This window comes from Kogia breviceps, chromosome 1, assembly GCF_026419965.1.
Source record: "Kogia breviceps isolate mKogBre1 chromosome 1, mKogBre1 haplotype 1, whole genome shotgun sequence".
Lineage (NCBI taxonomy): Eukaryota > Metazoa > Chordata > Mammalia > Artiodactyla > Physeteridae > Kogia > Kogia breviceps.
The window spans coordinates 198,426,851-198,447,774 of NC_081310.1; the positions used below are offsets into that span (position 1 = coordinate 198,426,851).

At 60.0% G+C, this 20,924-nt stretch overlaps 1 protein-coding gene across 2 annotated transcripts in view; it reads left to right on the top strand.

Annotated features, from left to right (window-relative positions):
* NPHP4 (nephrocystin 4) overlaps positions 1 to 19,439 on the top strand; it is a 142,669-nt gene extending 123,230 nt beyond the window's left edge. Inside the window, exons 19-30 of one of the 2 annotated variants that reach the window (XM_067018657.1) lie at positions 2,404 to 2,529; positions 4,956 to 5,167; positions 9,081 to 9,307; positions 9,433 to 9,619; positions 10,449 to 10,532; positions 14,476 to 14,632; positions 15,204 to 15,289; positions 15,861 to 15,946; positions 16,983 to 17,154; positions 17,793 to 17,972; positions 18,251 to 18,394; positions 18,869 to 19,439. In XM_067018657.1, the coding sequence (XP_066874758.1) occupies positions 2,404 to 2,529; positions 4,956 to 5,167; positions 9,081 to 9,307; positions 9,433 to 9,619; positions 10,449 to 10,532; positions 14,476 to 14,632; positions 15,204 to 15,289; positions 15,861 to 15,946; positions 16,983 to 17,154; positions 17,793 to 17,972; positions 18,251 to 18,394; positions 18,869 to 19,009 (1,802 nt within the window). In that variant the 3' untranslated portion in view covers positions 19,010 to 19,439. The remainder of the gene's footprint in view (positions 1 to 2,403; positions 2,530 to 4,955; positions 5,168 to 9,080; positions 9,308 to 9,432; positions 9,620 to 10,448; positions 10,533 to 14,475; positions 14,633 to 15,203; positions 15,290 to 15,860; positions 15,947 to 16,982; positions 17,155 to 17,792; positions 17,973 to 18,250; positions 18,395 to 18,868) is intronic. The other variant, XM_059039299.2, reaches the window with a different exon arrangement.
* Positions 19,440 to 20,924: the final 1,485 nt, after the last annotated feature.

Here is a 20,924-nt window from a genome sequence, read left to right on the forward strand (position 1 = left end):
TGACCACTAGGCAACTGTCCTTCACCACTGAGCATCTGTCCTTCACCACTGAGCATCTGCCCTTGACCACTAGGCAACTGTCCTTCACCACTGAGCGTCTGTCCTTGACCACTGAGCATCTGTCCTTGACCACTGAGCATCTGCCCTTGACCACTAGGCAACTGTCCTTCACCACTGAGCGTCTGCCCTTGACCACTGAGCATCTGTCCTTCACCACTGAGCGTCTGTCCTTGACCATCGAGCGTCTGTCCTTGACCACCGAGCATCTGTCCTTGACCACCGAGCATCTGCCCTTGACCAGTGAGCCTTCCCTGGCACTGGTTGTTTGGTGTTCCTGATTTCTGGTCGGGGTTTGGTATTACTAGCTGTCTCCGTCTTGCCCACATTTTATTTCCGGTACTATCCATGGGGCATCGCTGTGACGATCCTCAAATAAGATGACGGGCTTCGGGAGAGAGTTTCATCTGGAGTTTCAGCGCATAGCACTGCCTCATTGTGGAGGAGACAAGAGAGAACTGTTCCTAAGCTTGCGCACCGCCCAGCTTGGGCACAGAGGGGCCGAGGGACGTGCTTTTCATAGCCGAGCACCCTGACCTCACGCCGCATGGTGTCCCAAGAGCTGCTCGTTGGAGACGCCGAGGAAGCCTCAGTACTCCTTCCATGTGGGCAGGAGGCTGGGGCTGGGGCTGGCTGGGATGGTCCTGCCTGGACATTCTGGGGGCTCCACTGAGGACCCTGATGGGACAGGGGACGTTAGGCCGGGCATGCCTGCCTGTGCCTGCCTCAGGGCAGAGGCCAGTGTGAGCCCTCGTGGGGCTAGTGACAGACAAGCCCACTCCATCCCCCTCGAGGGGACTGAGGAAGGACTGAAAGCAGGACACACCAAGCCACCTGGGGTTCCTGGACTCAAACCTCTCTGTCGTTTTATTGGGGAATTTTCCATTCCTTACCACCCAGCCTGATCTTAGGCCTTGAGCCCCATGGGCCATTTCCACCTGTGCCGACAGCACGGAGCAGGCGGGGCTGGGACGGAAGAGCAGGCGTGAGCGCGGAGCTCATTAAGCCAGGTCTGAGGCTTCTGCTCCCTTGTTTACAAATGTAGGATCCAAGGCAGCCTGGAAAACAGGCAGTATGGAAACGGCAAAACTCAATTAGGTTCTGGAGAAATAAATGAGCTGTGTGGGAGAAGCAGACGTTATTCAAAAGCTCCTACGACTGAGGGGAGTTGCTAGAAGCATTCTGCTTCCAAGGTTGTGTTGGTTATTTTTATTTTTAATTCACCAGCCCACAAACGTGCAGTGACTCCAGGTTTTAAAATCTTATCTTCAGAAGAAAGATTAGCTCCATTATGCGTTATCTTAAATTGTCATTTTCACACGTTGCCTGCAAGAGAGAGATAAGCTCGTGGGAGGGGGCCTGAGATACCCAGCCTGGGAGGCTGTGAGGCAGAGGACGGATGCCCGCGCGCAGCACACGTGTACGACGCGGCCGCACTGTGCTTTCCTCTGTACTTCTGCAGTTCTTGAACAAAAAAAAAGTGTCGTGGCTTTTGTTCTGCAGCGAGCGCCAGGCGCGGGCCAGCAGATGGGGTGATGCTGTGTGGGCCTTCAGGGTGACAGAGGCAGGGTCGGCGCCTGCCCGGATGGGGCCCCGCCTCCGCATTCACAGCCACGGTCAAGTGCGAGGCCGCGGATCCAGGCATCTGTCACCCACGCCCAGGTCTCCTGTGACTCCGTGGGAGAGGGCCGTCCTCGTGCTTGGCGGCTTCTCGGCTCAGGCGGGCTTTTTGACGCTGTCCTTTTGCCAGCCTCTTCTGAGGCTTTACGGGGTCATTCATCATTTAGAGATCCCAAGAGCCCCTTTCCTTTCTTTGACCCCGTGATCCTGGCTGTGCGTGTGACCACGGCTCCCCTGGGAGCTCCGCTGCCACTGTATCTGCAGGTCTCCCGTGGGGCCTCCCTGGGGAGGGCAGGCTGCCCTGACCCCCGGCTCACGGTCAGGCACCGGGGCTCTCAGGGTGTCTCCCCCGAGGCGTGTTTGGGCGCTGACGTTTGCAGAAGGGCACAAAGGCCTTCTTGGAACAGCACGACACTCGAGGGCCTGACGGGAGCGTCTGCGACCATCCCAGAGCCCGGGGCCGGGTCCCCCGGAGACCTGCCCGGAGCGTCTCGAGCCCCGACTCGTGGTGGGAAAGCAGACTGCTGCTCTGACGGAGGAGAGTGTGGACCTGCAGAGCAGGGAGCTCGAGGGAAACGGGCCTCTGCCCCCCGGCCGTTTCTCTGCTGCAAAACGAACTCCGACCTGAGAGTGGAAAGTGGGGTGTGGGCGGGGATCCGGGCGAGTGTCATCGCCTCTGTTCTGGTATTTATGTCTCGTGCGGGGCGGGGGGTGTTTTTCGTTCAGGTCACTTGTGTGAACGGAGAGTGGGGAGTCCCAGCTCACTGCCACCTTCCAGGTCACGGGTCATCTCGAATGACAGAGCCACCGGCTTCTCGGGAGGTGGCCTTCTCACGCCCGGGGCTCCCAGATGTGAGTGGAGAGACCGAGGGGCCTACGGGCGGGGGCTGGGGGTTGTGCTCGGGGCGGTGGGCGGGCGGTGGGGCAGAGCGAGAGGCGGAGGGCCGCGTGTACGTGTGTGCGTGCGTTTACGTGCGTGCGTTTACGTGCGTGTACGTGCGTGCGTGTGCCTGTGTCGTGGGGCTCCGCCCTCTGGATCTGGGGGCCCGAGCCGTGGCTCCGCCTCCAGCTCAGTGACCTGCAGGCCACGTCGAGTCACCGCGTTCGTCAGCCCAGCACTCTCTAGGCTGGTCCCTGGGGAGCCGTCGGTGTTACTTGGCGGACGGAAGTTTTTCCGCCCCCTTTCAAATGACCCCCCCAGACCTGAATGTAAAATACTTGTCATTGGAATGAAAAGTGGGAGGTGCCCTTTGAGGAGCAGCCCCCAGAGGTTGCAGGTCGTCTCCTGTGGATGGGAAACTGCCATGAGCGTCTTGTGTTGCTGGCCCTTGACTTTGTTAGTCTTGAACCTGTGTCCTGGCTGGGAATTCCAGAGCTGCGGGGGGTCAGGATTGGGAGGCCTTTGGTGCCGTCTTGGAAGGTCTCCAGAATCCCACGAGTCCCCTGAAACTCCAGCCCAAACTTTATGGGTCCTCGTACGTTTTCCCTGGGAGAGCGGCCCGGGTACATTCAGATGCTCAAAGGGGTCCATGCTGCGTGAGCCCGGCAGGCTGAGCGTCTGTTCCGGACCAGCTTCCTCATTTTAATGTTGAAAAAACTGAGACACAGAGGTCAGGTGACATGGCCGGTTGTGTGGTTAAGGGTCGTGAACTTGGACTAGAATCTGGGTTTCCTGCTTTGGGGCCAGTGCCTCCCCATCCCCAGCTGGTCCCTTTGGCCACCAAGAGGATGGATGGAGAGCTGGCTCCACGGAGCAGGGAGTGCCTCCCATCCCCACCCCCCCACGCTCAGGGACAGGTACGAGAGGATTTGTAAAACCCATGGCCCGGGGCCCGGCAGGTCGGGGGCTCCTCCGGACCGCGCAGGGAGTTGTGACAGTGAGGGTTTGCTGAGGGATCCAGAGCCTCTGGAGTCAGTCCCTATTTTGGTCAGAACCAGAGGGCCGGGCACTCCACCCAAAGCCACGTCTCCAACCCCCGGGCGAGGCTCTGGAAGCGGGAAGTTGTGCGGAGTTTCGCAAGGTGCTTCCTGGCTTCGGCAGTGTGGTCCCACACGGTCGGGGTGATGCAGTCTGAACACACAAGCCAGCTGATCACCCCCCAGCCTTGCTCGTCTCCCACCCTGGCCCCTCCACTTGGGACCGGGGGCCTCGGGCTGCTTGAGCCCGATGCAGGTTGGAGCTCCCGTTCCCATGGAGCTGGACCCCAGACACACAGAGAGTGCTCTTTCGGGGTGGCCACTTGAGATGTCTGTACCATCTCATGGCACCCGAAGAACCTGGAAGTAGCACTCGTTTACGTGTGATGGAAGGAGAGGCGGCGAGTGAGGGGAAGCTGCTTCGCCGCCACGTGGAGCACTTCAGCATGAGGCGGAGATGCTCGACAGGGAGTCGACAGGGAGTGGGGCCCAGCCGGCGGAGTTCAGGCTCGCCGTTACTTCCCGTGGTTCTGGGGGTGCCTGAAGGAAGGACAGGATGCTGAGTTGGGATGCTCCCTCTCACCTGCCGCCCGTGCTGGGTTTACCGATCGTCCGGTAATCTCACGTGTCAGCTTGTGACGCGGCATGTGCCACGTGTGCATGCCAGTGGCACAGCCAGTGACAGGAGGGAGAAAATAGCTCTCCTGCCTGCCGGGGCCTGGCCTATCCTGGCTTCTGTTTGTCGGCTACACAGCTTTCCTGTGGGTCTAGGCTTCGAGCAGAGCCCCAGAGTAGATGGTGCTCTGGGGGCCCAGCCAGCCAGAGGCAGCCGGGTGCAGAGAGGAGAAGCTCTGGGCCCCACCCACCCCGGCTGGCCCGGGGCCTCAGGGCACAACTCATTGGAGCCCCCGATTCCTGATCTGAGCTCGGGCCTCCTGATAACCCGCACCCAGGGTGGGTTTGAGGACCTGACAGGACAGCGTGCCTGAGAGCCCAGACGGTGTGCTGGGCATCGGGGGTGCTCGCTGGGGGGGCTGCAGGTGAGCAGGGGCGCGGTCCTGGGCGACGGCGTCTGGAGAATCCTGAGAGCCTGAGCTTCTGCAACGCTGACCTTTTCCCTAGCAGACCCCCTAGTGGGCACTCATACATTTGTATCTAAGCACCGAGACAGAATCCCTTCTATGTGAGAGGCTGGTAAGGGAGGGATGCCGTGGAGGGCAGGGTGCGTCATTTCCACCTTTACCAGCCTCTGAGGGTTTATGAAAAGCTTGAGGCTTGGCTCTGGAGGGCGTGGAGCCGTGGCTGCTTAGAGAACGTAAACTCTGACCTGTAACCTCTGGCCCTCTCTTTGAACCTTCCAGCAGTGAAAAATGTGGTCCAAGCGCAGAAGCTGGCCGACGTGGACAGTGAGCTGGCCGCCCTGCTCTTCACGCCCCCGTGGCAGGGGGCCCGGCGGCCCCAGGGCGCCGGCCGCGAGGGGGACGCCGTGCGCAGGCGCAAGCTGGAGCGCATGAGGGCTGTGCACCTGCGGGAGCGCGGGGCGGAGCCTGGCCCCTGCAGGCTGGGCGCACTGGTGAGGCTCGGCCCGGTCCCCTCCCTCCCCTTGCCTGCGGGCTCTCTCGTCTTCCTGCAGCGTCCCGGTTACAGAACATGAGACCCGACCTCTCAGCCACCGAGGGGAGTTTTCAGGCCAGAATTACCGGCGCGCTTTGGATAAAAGCTGACTCCTGGGCTCCCCTCCGTTGGTTGCGGGGAGTGTCCTTGGAGCCTAGGCTTTTTTTTTTTTTTTTTTTTTTTTTTTTTTTTTTTTTTTTCGGCACGCGGGCCTCTCACTGCGGTGGCCTCTCCCGTTGCGGAGCGCAGGCTCCGGACGCGCAGGCTCAGCGGCCACGGCTCACGGGCCCAGCCGCTCCGCGGCATGTGGGATCTTCCCGGACCGGGGCACGAACCCGTGTCCCCTGCATCGGCAGGCGGACTCTCAACCACTGCGCCACCAGGGAAGCCCGGAGCCTAGGCTTTTAAGAAAGCTCTGACGGGGATTCTGAGGGCTCCCCAGGTTTGGGGAGCAGAGCCATGAAAACTTTTATATCACGGGTCGTCCGACTGATCGATCTTGCCAGAAGAATTCCCACCTTAGACTAAAAATCTAAATCAGACCCTAAGAAATGGGAGTTTACGGGATAAGGAAGCCGCAGGGGCTTTAGGATCCTTTACATTGAGGCACCGGGTGTCTGAACCGACGCCGTCCTTCTCAGGGGCCAGGCCTGTGCCCATGGCCTGGCAGACACAGGCAGTGGCCAGCCTTCCCCTGGTGCTCACAGAGGTGGGCAAGGACCCACCCTCAGGGGGGCCGTGGAGGGAGGGAGACAGAAATAAACCAACAAGCGAAAGACCATTCAGTCCACTTGGTGGGGGGAGGCGCAGAACACAGTGGGAGGGACCCAGACTGCCGGCTGGAGCAGCGGGTCCCCGGGCAGAGGGCGGCAGAGTCTTGCTGGCCCCGGAGCAGTGCTGTGGCTGTGAGGACGCCTTGGGGGGAGGCCGGCCGTGGGCTGGGCTTGGGGCAGGCCTCCTCCCCGGCCACGGGGCACCCAGGCTGCCCCCTCCTCTGCAGCCTCTGAGGCCCTGCCATCTGCCACCTGGTGGGGGGACACAAGCGGTTCCCGTGTCCGGGAGGTTGGGCCCTGCACACGGCAAGTCCTCAGTCCGACAGCTGCCGGTGTTGTTGTTAGCAGCATTGTTATTATGATTAATTTGGCTGGTTTCCTCTTATTTGATATGTTCGTTTTATTTATTTTTGGCTGTGTTGGGTCTTCGTTGCTGCGTGCGGGCTTTCTCTAGTTGAGGCGAGCGGGGGCTACTCTTGGTTGCGGTGCACGGGCTTCTCATTGCGGTGGCTTCTCGTTGCGGAGCACGGGCTCTAGGCGTGCGGGCTTCAGTAGTTGCGGCACACGGGCTCAGTAGTTGTGGCTCGCGGGCTCTAGAGCACAAGCTCAGTAGTTGTGGTGCACGGGCTTAGTTGCTCCACGGCATGTGGGATCTTCCCGGACCAGGGATCGAACCCGTGTCCCCTGCATTGGTAGGCGGATTCTTAACCACTGTGCCACTAGGGAAGCCCTGATATGTTCTAATAGAGAAATCGACAGCTCAGAACCCTCATTTTGAATACAGCCGCGAATTTGGAAGTAATTGGATTTCCAAATACAAGAAAAATTTCTGCTAAATTGAAATGATTTCCTGGGTTCGTAGCCCTGGAGAATTTTGAGGTGAAAGTAACTTGATGTATCAGATATGCGGTAGTCTCTCTCTCCCTTCCAGAGCTTTCTCAGCCTTCTTTGAAGAAGGGACGGGAATTCTATGAAATCAGTGGCTCCTTGGGAAGAGAGTCGACAGGAGCTGTGTCCCGGCTGGCCCTGCACACGCGTGATGAGTGTGTGGAACCGTGTGTGACCTCTTGTGCGGGGGGGTGGGGAGGCCGAGGGCAGCTGGGGTGCAGCTTTCTCTCCCTGATGGTCAGATTCGAGGGAGGCTGAGGGTCTCGGGGCTTCCTGGGGGAGGTGGTGAGCCTGGGGCCAGGAGCACAGAGTGTGGGGCTGACACCTGCTTTGGAATCCCTGCGGTGCCCTGGGACAGTCACAGCCTCCCTGTGAGGGTCACTCGGCTTAACCTGTGTGCAGTGCTCAGGACGGCGGCTGCCCTAGCGGCAGCGGCCAGTCCCTGCGCCCCCTCTCCTCTGCGTCCCCTCTACAGGGACACCCCAGCAGCTCTGGAATTGCCCCTCATGCTAGCAAATCGGTGGCACTAGTCCCAAGTTCCGTGTTGTCAAAACATGCCAAGTGCCACGGAAGAGAGGACTTTACTTTCCAGAAATGCCAGCACGTGGCCCACGGGTCTCCCTGCCCATCCCTGGACCTGTCACGGGACCACAGTGCGAATTGCTGCCTCTTGGGGTCTGAGGGGTCCAATACATGTCATCACCTTTGCCTGCATGGGTTTCGAATTAAGAAAGAAGAGAGGTCTATGGCAGAAAGAGACCAGAACATCAGCTCTGTTTTACTGGTGGCTCTAGTCATCGGTAAAGCTGTTGCTGGAGGATTGGCTCGCGTCTGTACGAGGCTGAGCCTGCGGTTAACGGCAGCCTCATGCAGTCTGGGTCATGCCAGGTGACCCCCACGGGTGGATCCTTCTTTCCAGCCTCTCCACCTGGCCAGGGGCCGTGTGGGCACCTGATGCCCTGGGGCCACACTGTCTCGGCCTGTGGCTTTTACCCCCCAGACCTACGGAGAACCAGGGCGTGGCCGTCAAGGTGCCCGCCCGGGTGGTCAGTCTGACAGGCCAGTCCTGTGCCCACCTCCATGTGGCCTGTCCCCTAGAGCCCTCGTCCCAGGCCCTCTAACTGGTGGGCAGTACAGGTTGTGTCCCTGGCAGGTCAGAACAAGCCGCTGTCTCAAGTCGAGGTTGAAAAGCCGAGCTCTGTCTGTTTCTCACCCTAAACCATATCTGGCCGTGCTGCCCAGCCCAGCCTGGTAGAGGCTCCATCCCGTTGAGAAGCTCTGACCATAAAATGCCCTCATAGGGAGGCCTCAGATGTCAACATGACCACCCTCCCGTTTTTAAATCCCCAGGGAGAAACTAAAGGCTCAGCTTCAATTCTCTTGCTGGGGAAAGGCCAAAGTTTTAGATACTGCAAAGTCAGTCTCCAAAACAATTGAAGTGAGAGGTCAGAGTTGGTCCTCACCTTCTGAGTTAGAGTCCGAAGGCCTTCAGATGCCTGGGCCTCCTTGGTTTTGGAGGCCCTCAGCGCCCAGCCGCCTCCCTAGCACGTGGGCATGCCTTCTAGGTCTTGGGCTTGCAAAGCAGCCTCCGACGGGCCTCACTTTTTACTGCAAGGCACCCGAGAAAGATAAGCCTGTCCCCAGCCTGTAGAACACACCTGGGGTGGCCAAGCGCATTGAGACATAAGGCATTGGAAGAAGGGGGTGGATGAAGAAGGACCCACGCCGAGCCCACCAAGGCCGCGTGCCTGGGTCTGGACCCGGGCCCAGCTCGCGGTCAGTCAGGCCCGGCCACAGCCCCTCCTGGGGACTCTGCTGGTAGACAGGACTCCCGCTGTCACGCCGGAGGCCTGGCCGGTGAGCCGGTCACCCGCCTTAGTTTGGGGACCATTCTTTCCTCTTTTATCGGTAGCTTCTGCTCTTAATTCCCACTGTGCCCAGGTGGGTGGTTGGCGTCTCGGGGGCATGCGGGCAGAGCCCGCCTTCCACGGGGACATCACCTGTGCACAGGGGGAAGCCGGGGTGCTGCAGATGGGCAGCCCCATTGCCTGACCCCCGGGGCTGTAGGTGGCCAGTCTCACCTGACCCCGTGTCGGTGGTGATTCCAAGGAGATGTGGTGTTTGGGGCGGGTGGGGAAGGGGCCAGAGAACAGCCCCCAAACAGCAGGGCGCCCCGGGACGGCGGCCCCGCTTCGGCCCCTGTGTCCGCAGGCCCAGCAGAGCATCCGAGCCCAGCACGCTCGGGACCTGCAGCTCATCGCCGCCTACCGGGAGCGCACCAAGGCCGAGAGCATCGCCAGCGCGCTGAGCATGGCCATCACCACGCGGCACACCATCCGTGCCACGCTGGGCACCGCCGAGTTCTTCGAGTTCGCTCTCAGGAACCCCGACAACACGCAGCACACCGTGACCATCGCGATCGACAGCGCTGAGCTCAGGTGGGAGGGCGGGGCGCCCCCTCGGGCCCCCGGCCCCGCCCGAAAGCCGAGCTGGTTTCGCCCTCGCGGGTCCTGGCACCGACCGGGAAGGACGTGGTGCCCAGCGCCGTCTCCCCTCCCTCCAGCCTCATCCTGGACGCCCGGGAGTGGCGGTACTTCAAAGAGCTGGCCGGCCTGCACACGCCCCTGGAGGAGGACATGTTCCACCCGCGGGGCAGCCTGGACCCCCAGCTCTTCCTACGCCCCCGGGAGATGGTCCACATCCCCTTCAAGTTCCAGACCTTCTCTGCGGGTCCGCAGGCCTCGGCGCAGGTGGGGAAGGCCCTTCTTCCCGTGCCGAGGGGGCTGGCTGGGCACCGGGGAAGCCCATTTGCCGAGGAACGTGGGAGGTGGGGGCCTCCTCCCGTGCGGTGGGAGCGTTAGCCTTCGGCCGTCCCCCGCCCCACCTGCCCCTCCACACGTCCCGGCACCTACGCTGTGCCCAGCGACCCCGTGGTTCACCTGGGCTCAGGGAAGGCTGGACCACCTCCTCTTCATTCTCTTTGCCGAATTGGTAAAAGAGCCGTTCTTAAACCTCAGAAGAGCTAGTGTTTCCTAAACTCCCCAGTTCCTGCTGTTTGCCCGCTTCTCATTTAGCGTTTGCTCCCCGACGTGAACCGCAGAGCCTCTGGGGTTTCACATCAGGGTGCGAGCGAGAGCGTGTGCCCTGGTAGGGCGGACGCGGCGTGCGCGTTTGGTCCTGACCTTGTGAGGTCAGCTCTGTAGGGCAGTGGCCATCACTGAGACGGGCGTGAGAGGCTCACAGGTTTCAGTGCAGGCTCTTTGGATGCTCTTTTGGGGCAAGAGGTCATCAGGACCGTGATGAAGGTGTCAGACCTCTGGCTTCGGGTGGAGCTGGGTTACGGGACCTGACCCCCCCCACCCCCCACCCCAGCTCACATGGCCTCCGCTTCCTCTTTGGGGCTGTGGGCCGCTTAAGAACAGCAGCCGCGTAGGGTTCACTCTGAGCGTAAACGAGACCCCAGAGCCCTGGGCCCAGGGCGGCAGCCGTTCCTACAGGTAGAGGCCCCACTGGCAGGAAGGAGTGCCTGTCCCCCTGGACCTCCGTCTCATGACCCGGGGGCTCCCTGGTTTCGCACAGGCCTCTGCTGAGCTGAGACTCGAGAAGGACACGGACGCTGGGTCCCCCCGTAGGTCCAGCACGATGCCCAGCAAACACGCCAAGGTAGGGGGCAGGCCGCCCACCCGGTGTTCCGAGGTCTTGCAGTGCCGGCTAGGGGTCTCGTGCGAGGACCAGGGGAAGCGCGTCGTGGGTTCTGCTGTTTGCTGCTTCTGGTGAATAGGACTCAGTCCCACTGCCACGTCAGGGGCGGCTTGTTTGCAGGGCACACTTTTCAGCCCCCTGCCTGCCGGTGGGACGTCCTTAGGGGAGCTTGGGACACTGTCGTTTTGTAGGAATTTCTGAAGTTTTCTTGTTGTTGTTCGTTTGTTTGGTAGACAGATGCCTTTTGTAGGAGGTTGAAAGTAAAAACGGAAACTCTTTTACCCTCCGCCCGACCCGGGACGGATCTCCGTGCAGTCGCAGACTGAGGGCCTGGCAGCCCTGTGTCCGCAGCCCCATCCTCGGGGGAGATTTGTTGTGTTTCATTTAAATGTGGAGCCGCAGCTTTGCCTTTGTCTAAGGGATATGTCGCCTCTTTATTTAGGGCTCTAAATGAAATCTGAGAGGCTAATAACGTTTTTCCTCACGTGAGTTTGGAGTTTTAAAACAAATCCCAGATATCTTATTCAGCGTGTATCTCTAACAGATAAGGACTTAAAACAAAAACCAAAAAACCCGGCTACGTGACATCACTGCTCCCAAGTTAGTAACAAATCCTCAGGACGGCCCGATGTCTAGTCTACGCTGGTCACCCGTCTTATCACGGTCGGTCTGTGGGAGTTGGGGCCCGCTGTCCTCGATGCTCGGTCTGTGGGGACGCTGGCTTCACGTGCAGAGGCCACGGCGGGTGGCTATTTACGGCAGCCGACGTGTCCGCTAGGGATGCGCCGCCCGCATCCATTATCCCACCAGGCGGAGAGCGGTGAAATCCTCTCACTGTTCTCGTACTTACTAGCTGTGACTCTTCTGTAAACGAGAGCTTTCCCCCATCAGCCGTTTGGTTACCCTGAATATATTGATACTTAATACCGGAGGGTCAGGATAAATGTTGGGTTCTTTCCCTTTATTTATCAATTGTAAAAATAATGAGTTCTGCCCTGGGAACATCCAAAGATGGTCAGTTTTGGGGGGGGGTCTTATTATGAACTCGTGGTTTTATATTTGCTGTGTGGCAGGCACTGGGCTGTAAAGCTGTCCTCTCTCTGGCCACGGCCATACCTTTCAAGACAGCGCCTGTGCCTTTTTTTTTTTTTTAACCAACTCTTTATTTTGAAATGTTCTCAAACTTAGACAGAAGTTATAAGAATAGTGCAAAGAGTTCTCATGAATTATTTACCCAGATTTCCCAGTTTTTGACATTTTACATTGGCCTTATCATTCTGTATCTATATTTATCCTTATTTTTTTCTGAACAATTTGAGAATAAGTTATGGACAAACTGCACCATTGTTCCATGAAACTTAGAGCTCATATGTCCTGCAAATAAGGACACTCTGCTCCATAACCACAGTAGAACCGGAGAAATCAGCAAATTGGCACTGACACAATCTCATCACAGGCCCCGCTTGCACTTTACCAAGTGTCCCAACACTGGATCCCTCGCCCACCCAGGGTCCCATGGTGCGTCGGGTGGTCCTGCCCTAGCTTTCCTGGCCTCTCACGGCCTTGGTACTTTTGAAGTGCACAGGTCATTTCTGCTACCTGCCGCTTAGTCTGGGTTTGTCTGGTGTTTGCCCGTCGGTGGCTTCAGGCCGTGCATTCAGGGCAGGAAAAGCACAGACGTTTTGCTATGTTCTTCTCAGAACCTCTTATTGGGAGGGACACAATGTTGATTTGCTCTATTACCAGTGATGTTAGTTTAACTCTCTTATTTGGTTAAGCTGGTGTCTGCCGGGCTCCTTCAATGCAAAATTAACTAAGAAGTATTTTATAGTTGATAATTAGAAAGTAATGGGTAGGTTTTTTTGTCGGGAGATACTCAGGCTCTGTAAATATCCTGCTCCTCATTCAACTTCTGCTGCTAGTTTTTTTTTTCTTTTTTTTTTTTTTTTTTTTTGCGGTATGCGGGCCTCTCACTGTTGTGGCCTCTCCCATTGCGGAGCACAGGCTCCGGACGCGCAGGCCTGGCGGCCATGGCTCACGGGCTTAGTTGCTCCGCGGCATGTGGGATCTTCCCGGACCAGGGCACGAACCCGTGTCTCCTGCATCGGCAGGCGGATTCTCAACCACTGCGCCACCAGGGAAGCCCTGCTGCTAGTTTTCATATCCTCTGATGCTTCTTTTTTTTTTTTTTTAAACTGAAGTACAGTTGATTTACAGTGTCGTGCCGGGCTCTGCTGTACAGCAGAGTGACCCAGTTGTACACACAGAGACAGTCTTTTTAAAGTTTCTTCACTGATGATTCTTGCATGACGGCTGCCCATTGGTGACTTCCAGATTTCATCATTCCCTCCACGTTCTAAGTGAGGCAGCGCTTTGCCTTCATCCGTTCATCCCTGAAATTTGTTTGTCACCGTTAGGGACCATGAATTCCTGTTTCGTTCAGTGGGTTGTAATTTGTGTCCGTCTTTCTTTGTTTTGCTGCTCTTATTGTCCCTGGTCCGCCGGTGGCTTCGGCTTCACGCCGGCCCCCGTGTCCTTCTGCCATGTCCCTGTCATTCTTGGAGCACTTCCTTCGTGCCTGGCACACAGGATGTTCCAGAGTCACCTTACATTTCCTGCTCCATTTCTGGAATCAGCTGTTTATCTGGGGCTTCTTTTCGTGGCGAATGGTGTTTAGAAGCTAAAAGTCTGGCTGCTCATTACGACCGGGGTGCCCTTGCTTCTGGTCCTGCTGCGCAGAGAGGGCTAAGGAGAGTATGTCTGTGTGTGTGTCTGTGTGCACGACAGCTAAATACATGGTCGGTCACTGTAGAGTTGAAGTCCCGGCGCGGCAGTGAAATTCCGGCAGGAGTGTCAAGGGCACAGCTGCCGGGGATGAGGGTGCAGTGGCGGGGCTCGCCTCCCAGCAGATGTGGGAAGAGACGCGTGGGGCTGTGGCTTTCAGGTGATGATCCAAGAAGGCAGAACCAACACTGTGGGTCGCTTCAAGACCCAAAGAGGGGAGAATGGTGAAGAAAAGCGGGGCACGGTGACCACGAGTTCAGGAGGGGCTCCCTGGGGCGGACGGGCAGGGCGCTGAGGGCGCAGCGGGGGTGCAGTGCGCACCGTGTACCTGTTCCAAGCCCGCGTGGCCTCGTGGGTGGCTGCCCAGTTGTAATTGGTCTGCGTGTATCTGAAAGATTTCATAGTAAAACTCACCAAAGTGGAAGAGCGTCCTCTCCCACGTGGAAGGTTTGTCTGGGGGCCCGAGCTTGGCGCCAACCGATGTGGGAAGGTTGCTCTGCCTTGGGGTTGGCTGCGTGCCACCCTGTGTCCCGGGCCGCGAGAGCTCACTGGGCTGGCCGAGTCCTGGAGTAAAGTCACCGGTTGCATCGGGTTCCCAATTAGGACCTGTTTTGGACAAATAATTTTTTTTAGTAAGTAACTTTTTTTGTTTTTAAAAAAGGAAGTTTGTATTTCTGGCCCTTTGGGTTTAGGCACAAACCCCCTTTTACCATCCGGGGGACATGCTCCGCTCCCACCCACGAGGACCTGGTGAGGTTAGTGTCCAGATCCTTTGAGAAGGGCTTCCCGGCCTGCAGGCAGCGTGTGCGTCGGCGGGGGCGTCGGGGCCGCAGACCTTTCTCGCTGCTCTTCTTGGCACGTCCCTCCCCTCCGGGAAGTGGCAGGAGTGGCAGCCGTGCGTGGTCGGAGCGTGGGGGCCCCGTGCTGGGCCCGTCCTGGCGGGTGGGCGCCTGCGGCTGCAGGCCGCGTGCTTCTGGCCACGCCTGTGCTTCCCACTCCGTGGGCGTGAGCGGACCCCATGGGGCCCCCTGTCCCTGTCCGTCCGGGGCGGCGCCGTGCACGCAGCTGCCCACAGGCCCTCGCGCGGGCCCTGATGCTGTGCCGCCCGCTCGCCCGGCAGGTCCTGTTCCGCGCAGGCAGCGGCAGGCCCCTCGCCGTGCTCTGCCTGACCGTGGAGCTGCAGCCCCACGTGCTGGACCAGGTCTTCCGCTTCTACCACCCGGAGCTCACCTTCCTGAAGAAGGCCATCCGCCTGCTGCCCTGGCACTCGCTTCCAGGCACGTCCCGCTGTCCCCACGGCTGGCATTTGGCAGGTTCAACAGGTGGAAAAGGCTTCTCCCCAAGGGTGACAAGTGGTGTCCTTACGCCATCCTGCGATGCTCTCTAACAGCACAGGGCACGGCTGTAAACGCTGCCACGTGCCTCAGTCGTTTGATCCTTTGACATGGTGACCTTCTCACCTCCTCTGAGATGACAGGCGCCCTTGGCAGGCTGAGTCCGTTCTGAAATCCACAGCCCTGGGAAGGCGGCCCGGCCTCGGGTGTCAGGCTCTGCTCTGCCCTCAGTCCTGGGCCTGGAGAGCTCTCCGGGCTCCCCTCCACCTGCTGATTCATGTCCAGCTGGTGCCTTGAGAACAGACCCGAGCCTTTTACGCCTGGCGCTGGCTCCATGGCACCCCCGCTTCCTTTTGGTTAGTCTCTTGGGGTGAGTCCCCGGGGAGGCGGCTCGGAACGGAAGGGCCAGTGTCCACGCAGGAGGCAGTGTCCATCCCCCAGCAGGTTTCACTGAACACCTGTGATGGCCCAGGCTTTCGGGAAAGGACATTCGTTGTGACATTCCCCTCTCCAGGCGCTCCCGTGGGGATGCCCGGCGAGGACCCCCCGGTCTACGTACGATGTAGCGACCCGAATGTCATCTGCGAGACCCAGAACATGGTAAGTTCTGTAGCGCCCTCCCGGGAAAATCCTTCCCCGCCAGGTGGCGCCCACTCTCTGCACCCCTGGTCTCCTGCAGCCTCTTCATTTGAGGTTTTTGCTTAAGTGCTTTCTTCTAAGATGCTGAAGGGCTACTTTGCCATCCTCATGAGAGCTTTATGAATGAGTTTTCATTTTTTTTCTGCTAGCAGATCACTTCCTTGATTATCTGAATTTAAATTAAAAAAAAAAGACATGAGGCAAACTGAATAAACTGAGTGGTGATTAAGGCACTTATTAATTGCCTTTGTGTAAGGATAACAGCCATAATCATATTATGATTGGTTAGAAAACTGGGTAAAAATCTCCTGAAGAATATAATTATTAAACTCAATATGAAACCAAGAAGTTAATGATTTTTCTCTTTTGTAGTGACAAAAATAGTGAATTCTGATGAGTACAGAAAATGAAAAATGTGTTGGGGGGAGGGGGCCTGGTTCACGCCTGCGTTCGCTTCCTGCGGACTTGGGGGGCTGGGGTCAGAGCAGAGAGGCGGTGGTGCGACCGTGACGTGCCCCCCACTGGCTGGCAGGGCCCCGGGGAGCCACGGGACGTGTTCCTGAAGGTGGCCACTGGTCCCAGCCCGGAGATCAAAGACTTCTTTGTCACCATTTACGCGTGAGTACGTGGGCCCTGGTGGTCTGGAGGGTGGGAGAAGGCGGCGAGGAGGCAGGCTGGGACTGCTGGTGGCACTGGAAGTGGGCCAGCCCTGGCTGCCTCTAAACCTGTGACGGGGCTGGGGGCCATCAGGCCTTTGGCCACATGCAGCGAGGTTCTCAGACTGGCCGGGGCCTTGCAAGGGCGCCTCTGCTCAGAGCGGCACCGCAGCCCAAGGGACACGTCGGGAGCCCAGCCAGGAGAGAAACTCGAGGCTGCTTCTGCCCCAGCACGGTGCCAGGACGGCCCAGGCAGCCCTTGTCCCTGGGGTCGCCTCCCCGAGTCCGAGGGAATGCAGGCAGCGGTCCTGCCCAGGCCCCCCGAGGGGAGGTGGAAGGTGGCATCATTTCCTTTGATGCCCGAGGACTGGGTGAAATGACCCCTGTCCCTTTACTTTTTCCTCTAAGTCGTATCTCCCAGCCCTCGAGACCCTTTAAAACCGGTGCAGGCTGGAGAGTTTGGTGCAGCCCGCCTAGGAACCGCCAGGGGTCTTCTGTGCTGAGTGGCTCCCCTTCCCCCCCCCCCCCCCCCCCCCCCGGCTGAGGGGCACCGGGCCTGCACCTGCTGTGTGGTGGCCACAGGCTGTTGTCCTGACGGCCCGTGGGCAGGTGATGCCGAGCCCCATTTACAGCCAAGGGTGTGTGTCTTTGGGCCCCAGGCAGCTAATGCGGGCCCCAGGCTCAGGCCCACGTGACCTCCAAGCCCACTTTCTCATCCATGCTGTGCTGCCCGCGGACTTTGCTCCAGGCCTGGTGTGGGATTAAGCTGGCCTAGGTGCACATCTGCAGAAGCCCACGTTGCCATGCCTCCTGAGTATCTGTTCAGGGTCAAAGTCACGCAGGGGCCACAGCCCCGCCTGAGAGCCTCCACCTCGGAGGGAGGGTGACAGCTGGGCCCCAGCCCGCCCTCCTGACCCCCTTTTCAGCCTCCTCGGGGCTCTTCCCCCGCGGTTGGTGTACCGCCCTCGCCTGACCATGAGTGGCTTCTGCCTGCACAGGGACCGCTGGCTGGCGACGCCCGTCCAGACCTGGCAGGTCCACCTCCACTCCCTGCAGCGTGTGGACGTCTCCTGTGTCACAGGCCAGCAGACCCGCCTGGCCCTTGTCCTTCGGGGGATGCAGACAGTTAGGAAAGTGAAGGCTTTCAGCTCCCACCCCCAGGAGCTGACGGTATGGCCTTCGGCGGGGGTGCGTGGGGTTGGGTTTTGCGGGTGTCCCCTGGCCCCTCCCCATCCGTGCCCACCCCGGGGAGGGGGTAGGAGCTGGGCTGCGGCCTGGTGGTCGGTCCTGAAGACTTTGAAGGAGTCTTCATTCAGATCCCCTGTATCAGATGTGCCATCGTGGCGTGGGGATGAGAGACACGTAAGCCCTGAAGGTGAATCTGTAGAATTGTTGGGAGGTAAATATTAACAGTTACTCTGGAATCAGTGCAGCCGCGACCGTACCTCTGGATAATGCGGGTGACGCGGACGCCCTGCCAGCAGGCCAGGGTTCAGAGCTGGGGCTGGCTAAGCTCTGTCTCTCCTGAGGCCGCTCTGACACTTAGGGGGTCGCTCTGTGTGGGAGGGGACTCACCTCCCACAGGACACAGACTGAGACCCGCAGGCCTGGGTGCCGCTGGTGAGGTCCGGTCTGGCCTCAGATCGGGCCTGCTTACCTCTGACCCCACGCAGGCCAGGGGACCTCCCGCCGCCCCGCGCAGGGGTTCCCCTGGGGCCCTCTCAGCCCCTGGGCTGCCCAGGAAGCCCCTCGTCTGCACGACTCGAGGGGCTGCCCCCCGACCCGCTTCTCCTCTGTTGTTCCTGAAGACGGAGCCCAAAGGCGCCTTCGTGCTGCCTCCTCACGGGGTGCAGGACCTGCACGTGGGCGTGAGGCCCCGCAGGGCGGGCAGCCGCTTCGTGCACCTCAACCTGGTCGACGTGGACGCCCACCAGCTGGTGGCCTCGTGGCTTGTGTGCCTCTCCTGCCGCCCACCCCTCATCTCCAAGGTGTGACGGGAGACGCGCGTGGGCCACGCGGTTCGGGTGGTGCGTCCTGTGACCTGGCCTGCCCAGATCCAGGCGGGCGTTTCCTCCTCCCGGCCCCGCTGGCTGGGGGCCTGGGGGGTGGGTGTTTCCTCCGGTACCGTGAGCCCCTCGGCCGGGAACTCGGGGGGGCTCGTCTGCCGAATTTATTCGGCGTCTGGGGCCCAGGAGCGCAGGGCAGGCTTGGGAGGAAGTGGCTGGAGGAGGAACCCGGGGCCAACTCCTGCCCCCCCCCCCCACAGGCCTTTGAGATCTCGCTGCCTGCCGGGGGCGGGAAGGGCGCCGACAAGCGTATCACCTACACCAACCCCTACCCCTCCCCGAGGGCCTACCGCCTGCACAGCGACCACCCCCGCCTGCTGCAGTTCAAGGAGGACGCCTTCCAGGTGCGGGGCTGCACGGGGTGGGGGGCCTGGGCGCTGCCTCTCCCGGGACCCTGCCTTGGAGGTGTCCGCAAGTCCTGGGGGAGAATGGCCTGTGGCCCGAGTGGGGCGCTTGCGGCCCCCAGGGGCACCCTCTGCTGAACTCTGCCCGGGCCTCTGACCCGACACCCAGGCCCCGGCGGGGGCAGCCCTGGGGGCGACCCTCCCTGCAGTTTTGCAGCAGTTTTATCCGGACTGCCTGGCAAGTTAGGCCTTTATCTCCTGTGACTCCTTTATATCTCCCGGGACTTGGGGGGCGCAGCCGTGAGGGCTTTGACGGTAACGCCGGGAAACTTGGATCGGAGCATGAGTGTGTGTCCCGGGGCCTGCGAGCCTGGGCAACGTGTGTTTGCCCGCGTGGAAGCGGCTGCGCGCGAGAGAGACTGGGGGGGGGGGGGTCGACAGGGTGGGTCCTAGGACGGTGACGCTTCTTGCCAGGTCGGGGGAGGCGAGACCTACACCATCGGCCTGCGGTTTGCGTCCCGTCAGAAGGCCGGGGAGGAGGAGATTCTGATTTACATCAATGACCACGAAGACAAAAACGAGGAGACGTTTTGCGTGAAGGTCATCTACCAGTGAAGGAGCGGCGGGGGCCGTCCTGCCGCTGCTCGGGCTCAGGCCCCTGTCCCGGAACTCGGTACCGTGGACTTGGCCCAGGGAGGGGGGGTCGCCGTGCCCCTAGCCGTTTGCGATGCTCCCGCCCAGTCAGCCTGCTGCCAGTACCAACCGCGTAGCAGCCCCACGGGAGTCCTGACCGTGAACGTGCGCGCGCCCGGGGCGCCCGGGGCCCGTTTCTCTCTGCGGCACGCGGGGCATTGTCACCGTCTGTGACGTTAGGGTTTACTGCCGGCAAAATGTATTTTCTGAATCATTTTAAATGATAAAATTATGTTTTTTAACTGAGTTTTATACAAACACTGTGTTATCTGCTATGTAATGTTTTTTTAATGCTGGTATTATTTCACATCTTTTAAGAAAGTTGTACGAGATACTAAATTTTTGCACGTTTTCTCTTTTGGCAGTTTTTCTTGAGCGTTTTCTGCCGTTTTCACCATTGCCAGAGTTTTCTGTCTGCAGCGTAAGCTTCCTTTTCGCAGGAGGGTGACGTTGCCCAGGGACAGTCAGGTGGCCCATGCGCTGTGGCCTCTGGGAGAGTCTGCTTAGTCCTGACCTGACGGGAGGGCAGCTCTGACCTCCGCTTCTGTTGTCACCTCTCCTGCTTTGATTCTGCCCCCCCCCCCCGCCGCCCTTTGTAAGGCCCCCGTGATGACACTGGACTTACCCGGAGGGTCCAGGACCACCGTTCCGTCTCAAGATCCTTAACTCCATCCCCTTTACCACGTGAGGTCACCCAGTCACGGCGTCCAGGGATCAGGTCAGGCCGGCGGGGAGGGGGCCTTGTGCCACCCACCCCCATCCTGTAGGCCAGAACCTAGTCACTTGGCCACCCCCAGCTCCAAGGGGTCTCAGAAACGTTGTCTTTCTTCCAGACGGTCGCGTGTCCAGGTGACTTCGGGGGATGGTATCCCTCGTGGGGGGAGGGGGCGGAGCTTTAGTGGGGCAGCCAGTCATCTTCGCCCCAGCGCTGCCGGTGGGGACGGTGAGAAGTGGGCGGACGGGGAGCACCCCAGGGACGGAATCGGCGGGGTAGGTGACGGATTAGGGCTTAGAAACAGAAACTGTACCTTCGGTCTGTTGGAAAGATGCAGAGAAAGGAAGCGCGCTGTCCCAGCCCCGGGGTGGTGAGGAGACAGCAGGGTGGTAGCGAGCTGTGCGCGTGTGCAGATGGGAAACCAGACTCTCCCGTGGAGAGCGGCCCACGATGGGGGCGTCTCTCTCTGCACCGTGAACCCAGGGGGGCTCCCCGTGATTGAGAGCAGTATGAGCCCCGGGGCAATGACCGGGCCGGCTCTTTGGAGAGATGGTCAGCAAGGCAGCCCAGGGTCAGACGCACCGTAGGCAGGAGCGGGGCATCGGCTGCCCCCAGGGAGCCTGATTTAGACCCCAGCCCCGTCCGCGGGGTTACGGACGGCACCTGCACTGGAACTGAGGCCAACCGCCCCACCCCGGGAGGGGCCCCTGCTGCACCCAGCAGCCTCCTGCCCGCAGGCCCTCCCCGCCGGGCGTGTGCCCCCGAAGAGCGGCGTGGAGTCGGATTCTGGGGAAGAGCACCGCCTCAGGCCTATTTGCCAGTCTGCAACGTGAGGACCCACCACAGGGCCCGTCTGTCTGTCTGTTGTTCGGATGCTCCCTGTCCTCTCTTCAAGGGCGGCCGCTGCGTTTTGCACGCCTGCCGTGCGCACGGCAAGATCTCAGCTCATCCACGCCCCGGGCCGGTCCAGGCCCAGGCCCCGCCACCAGGGACCAGGCCGCGGCGGGGAGTGTGTTTTAGGAAGGAAGGCAGTTCTGGAGCCTAGTTGCTTTGCTGTCCTGGGGGCACACGCTGTGGGGGGAGGTGCGCAGGGGACGTTTCGCTTTCATCTCCCGTTTCCAG